The 3,458-nt window shown below is 51.7% G+C and overlaps 1 protein-coding gene across 1 annotated transcript; it reads left to right on the forward strand.

Annotated features, from left to right (window-relative positions):
* The first annotated feature begins 1,454 nt into the window (after positions 1 to 1,454).
* On the forward strand, positions 1,455 to 3,210 carry LOC125529050 (inorganic phosphate transporter 1-2-like). Its single transcript, XM_048693455.1, has one exon. It carries the CDS (start codon positions 1,503 to 1,505, stop codon positions 3,078 to 3,080), a length of 1,578 nt encoding a protein of 525 aa, XP_048549412.1. The 5' UTR covers positions 1,455 to 1,502; the 3' UTR covers positions 3,081 to 3,210.
* Positions 3,211 to 3,458: the final 248 nt, after the last annotated feature.

Here is a 3,458-nt window from a genome sequence, read left to right on the forward strand (position 1 = left end):
TCTCGGCGGCCGGCGGCGTCGGCGTCTGTGGACGTCGTTTAACCTCCTTGGAGGCGTCGTTGTGGAGTCCGGCATCCTCTTACGCCCTCGGATCTTGCTCTTCGGGTGAAAGCCTAAGGCCCGGTTGGGTCGGGCGACGACGTCGACATCGCCGCTTCCCTCTTTGGGGCGTTGCCTTGAAGAGCTTCGGATCCCGGTTGCATGCTTCATGGGCTGGATGCTCGCGGCATTGTGGTCGGCAGGTGCCCGTCTGGCAATGCAGATGTTGCGCGGCTTCCTGTTTGTGGCAACGATGGCGGCTTCGGGCGGAGTCAGGTTGGTTGATGGTTCTTGGTAGTCGGTCTCTTCCGGCGTGTTCGAGGAGTCGCCGCTCTGGCGCTGGCTCGGCGCAAGCAAAATGCTTTTCTCCTGCAATGCTCGTCGACAGAGTCGGAGCTGCCTGGTCGCCGGCGCGTGTGGTTGACTGTTTGGCATCGGCCGGCGCAAGCCTCGACGCTTCCCCTCGGCGGCGTCTGTGCGTTCTTGTGTGGGTTGCCAGGTCGCCCTGTGTGCCTTGTTTCTGCGGGCCGGTTGTGACGGTTTTCGTCTGGTTTTCCGTTTATTAACCGGGCAATTCTCTTCGAGCTTATTTAATGAATCGGACCCTAAGAGACCGCGTTTCAAAAAAAAAAACCATTCCCGCAAAAAGAAAAGAACAATGCGAACCAAACATGCCCTTTTTATGTAACAGATGACCAATGTTCTGAACATATAGCCGTTGCATATGTTATTTTGTTCTGAAACTAGATTTTAGCAACTTAGCAACAACAGCTGCAATCATTATATTTGTATGCCTATGTCTACAGGACCTAGCATTGCATATCCATATATCGTCGAAATTCTGTTTTTGCTGCTTTCCTCTGACTTGATGAAATCGGCGGAGTGCCTACCTTCTTCCTGCCATACCATGTAGTTATAGAGGAGAGAACAAATTAACCCCATCTTTGAAGAAAGGCCACCAAATCCATGCCGGTAGTGAGAACATAAGATACAACTCATCGTATAATCTTGACCTTTTCTCGCAAAGCTTGCTTGTGTGTGTACAATATGTATCTTTCAGGTATATTCCCAGCATAACCATGATCTGGCTTCATTATTTTTTATTTCCACAATTCTCTAGTACTGAAATTTGAAAGTCAAACCTGATAAACTTAAGTTTAGCATTCCTTAGTCCTTCTAGTAATAACAGAAATGTAGCCCGACATAGCTGTAGCTCTCAAGGCAAGACATTTGACTCCGCGTATATTTTTGTAAGAACTATCCTGCTAATGTACAATCCGTTGTTTTACAAGCGATGCCGCACATATGATATTATATACTTGCAACTAGCACAATATGTGCCTTCACCCTGCATTTTTATGCCTATATATACGTACTAGAAGCACCTTACAAAGCACACAACAAGAGAGCAACAAAAGAAGTACAGTAGGGGCAGAAGTTTAGTTGAGAGATCGCCGGCGGCCATGGCGACTGAACAGCTCAACGTGTTGAAAGCACTGGACGTTGCCAAGACGCAACTGTACCATTTCAAGGCCGTAGTGATCGCCGGCATGGGCTTCTTCACGGACGCCTACGACCTCTTCTGCATCGCCCTCGTCACCAAGCTGCTGGGACGCATCTACTACACCGACCCTGCCCTCAATGAGCCCGGCCACCTCCCGGCAAACGTGTCAGCCGCCGTGAACGGCGTGGCCCTATGCGGCACACTTGCCGGCCAGCTCTTCTTCGGCTGGCTCGGTGACAAGCTCGGCCGCAAGAGCGTCTACGGCTTCACGCTCATCCTCATGGTCCTCTGCTCCATCGCGTCTGGGCTCTCGTTTGGACACGAGGCCAAGGGCGTAATGGGGACGCTATGTTTCTTCCGCTTCTGGCTCGGCTTCGGCGTCGGCGGCGACTATCCTCTCAGCGCCACCATCATGTCGGAGTATGCTAACAAGAAGACCCGCGGCACCTTTATCGCCGCCGTGTTTGCCATGCAGGGGTTTGGCATCCTATTTGGTACTATCGTCACGATCATCGTCTCGTCCGCATTCCGACATGCATTCCCTGCACCGCCATTCTACATCGACGCCGCGGCGTCCATCGGCCCGGAGGCCGACTACGTGTGGCGCATCATCGTCATGTTCGGCACCATCCCGGCTGCCCTGACCTACTACTGGCGCATGAAGATGCCCGAAACTGCGCGGTACACAGCACTCATCGCCGGCAACACGAAGCAAGCCACATCAGACATGTCCAAGGTGCTCAACAAGGAGATCTCAGAGGAGAACGTGCAGGGTGAGCGGGCCACCGGTGATACCTGGGGCCTCTTCTCCCGACAGTTCATGAAGCGCCACGGGGTGCACTTGCTAGCGACCACAAGCACTTGGTTCCTACTCGATGTGGCCTTCTACAGCCAGAACCTGTTCCAGAAGGACATCTTCACCAAGATCGGGTGGATCCCGCCGGCCAAGACTATGAATGCATTGGAGGAGTTGTACCGCATCGCCCGCGCCCAAGCGCTCATCGCGCTCTGTGGCACCGTGCCTGGCTACTGGTTCACCGTCGCCTTCATCGACATCATTGGGAGGTTTTGGATCCAGCTCATGGGATTCACCATGATGACCATTTTCATGCTAGCAATCGCCATACCGTACGACTACTTGGTGAAGCCAGGGCATCACACCGGCTTTGTCGTGCTCTACGGGCTCACTTTCTTCTTCGCCAACTTCGGCCCCAACAGCACAACCTTCATCGTGCCAGCTGAGATCTTCCCTGCGAGGCTCCGATCCACATGCCACGGTATCTCTGCTGCTACCGGTAAGGCAGGCGCGATCATCGGTGCATTCGGGTTCCTGTATGCGTCACAGGACCAGAAGAAGCCTGAGACCGGCTACTCACGGGGAATCGGCATGCGCAACGCTCTCTTCGTGCTCGCGGGCACAAACTTCCTGGGTCTGCTCTTTTCGCTGCTGGTGCCGGAGTCCAAGGGCAAGTCGCTGGAGGAGCTCTCCAAGGAGAACGTTGGCGACGATGACTCCATTGCCCCAACTGGTGTCTAGAGACGTGCAGGTGTACTTGCACACTCGTGCATTATTTGTGTGTTTGATTTGAGTTTCTGTGTTCTGCTGTTTGTTTTGTTCATGCAATTTTCTGAACTTTTAGTGTTGTAATGGCGTGACAATGTAATGCGTAAACTGTAAAGACAATGATTAAATTTTGAGAAAAATATCGTGTGATCTCCTCTCATTATTTCCATATCATCAATAATATTGACGACATACCGTTAACAACTAATTTCTCTTGATTTGTTCTGTTCAGAGCGTGCACTGAACTGTTGCCTATATGACAAGTTGACAACACATACACACAAGTGATATGGTTTTATTATCACATAAGGAGCTCTATCATGTATTCCTCTCTCTTATACATTTAGAAGG

Source organism: Triticum urartu, unplaced genomic scaffold (assembly GCF_003073215.2).
Source record: "Triticum urartu cultivar G1812 unplaced genomic scaffold, Tu2.1 TuUngrouped_contig_5305, whole genome shotgun sequence".
In the NCBI taxonomy this organism is placed as follows: domain Eukaryota; kingdom Viridiplantae; phylum Streptophyta; class Magnoliopsida; order Poales; family Poaceae; genus Triticum; species Triticum urartu.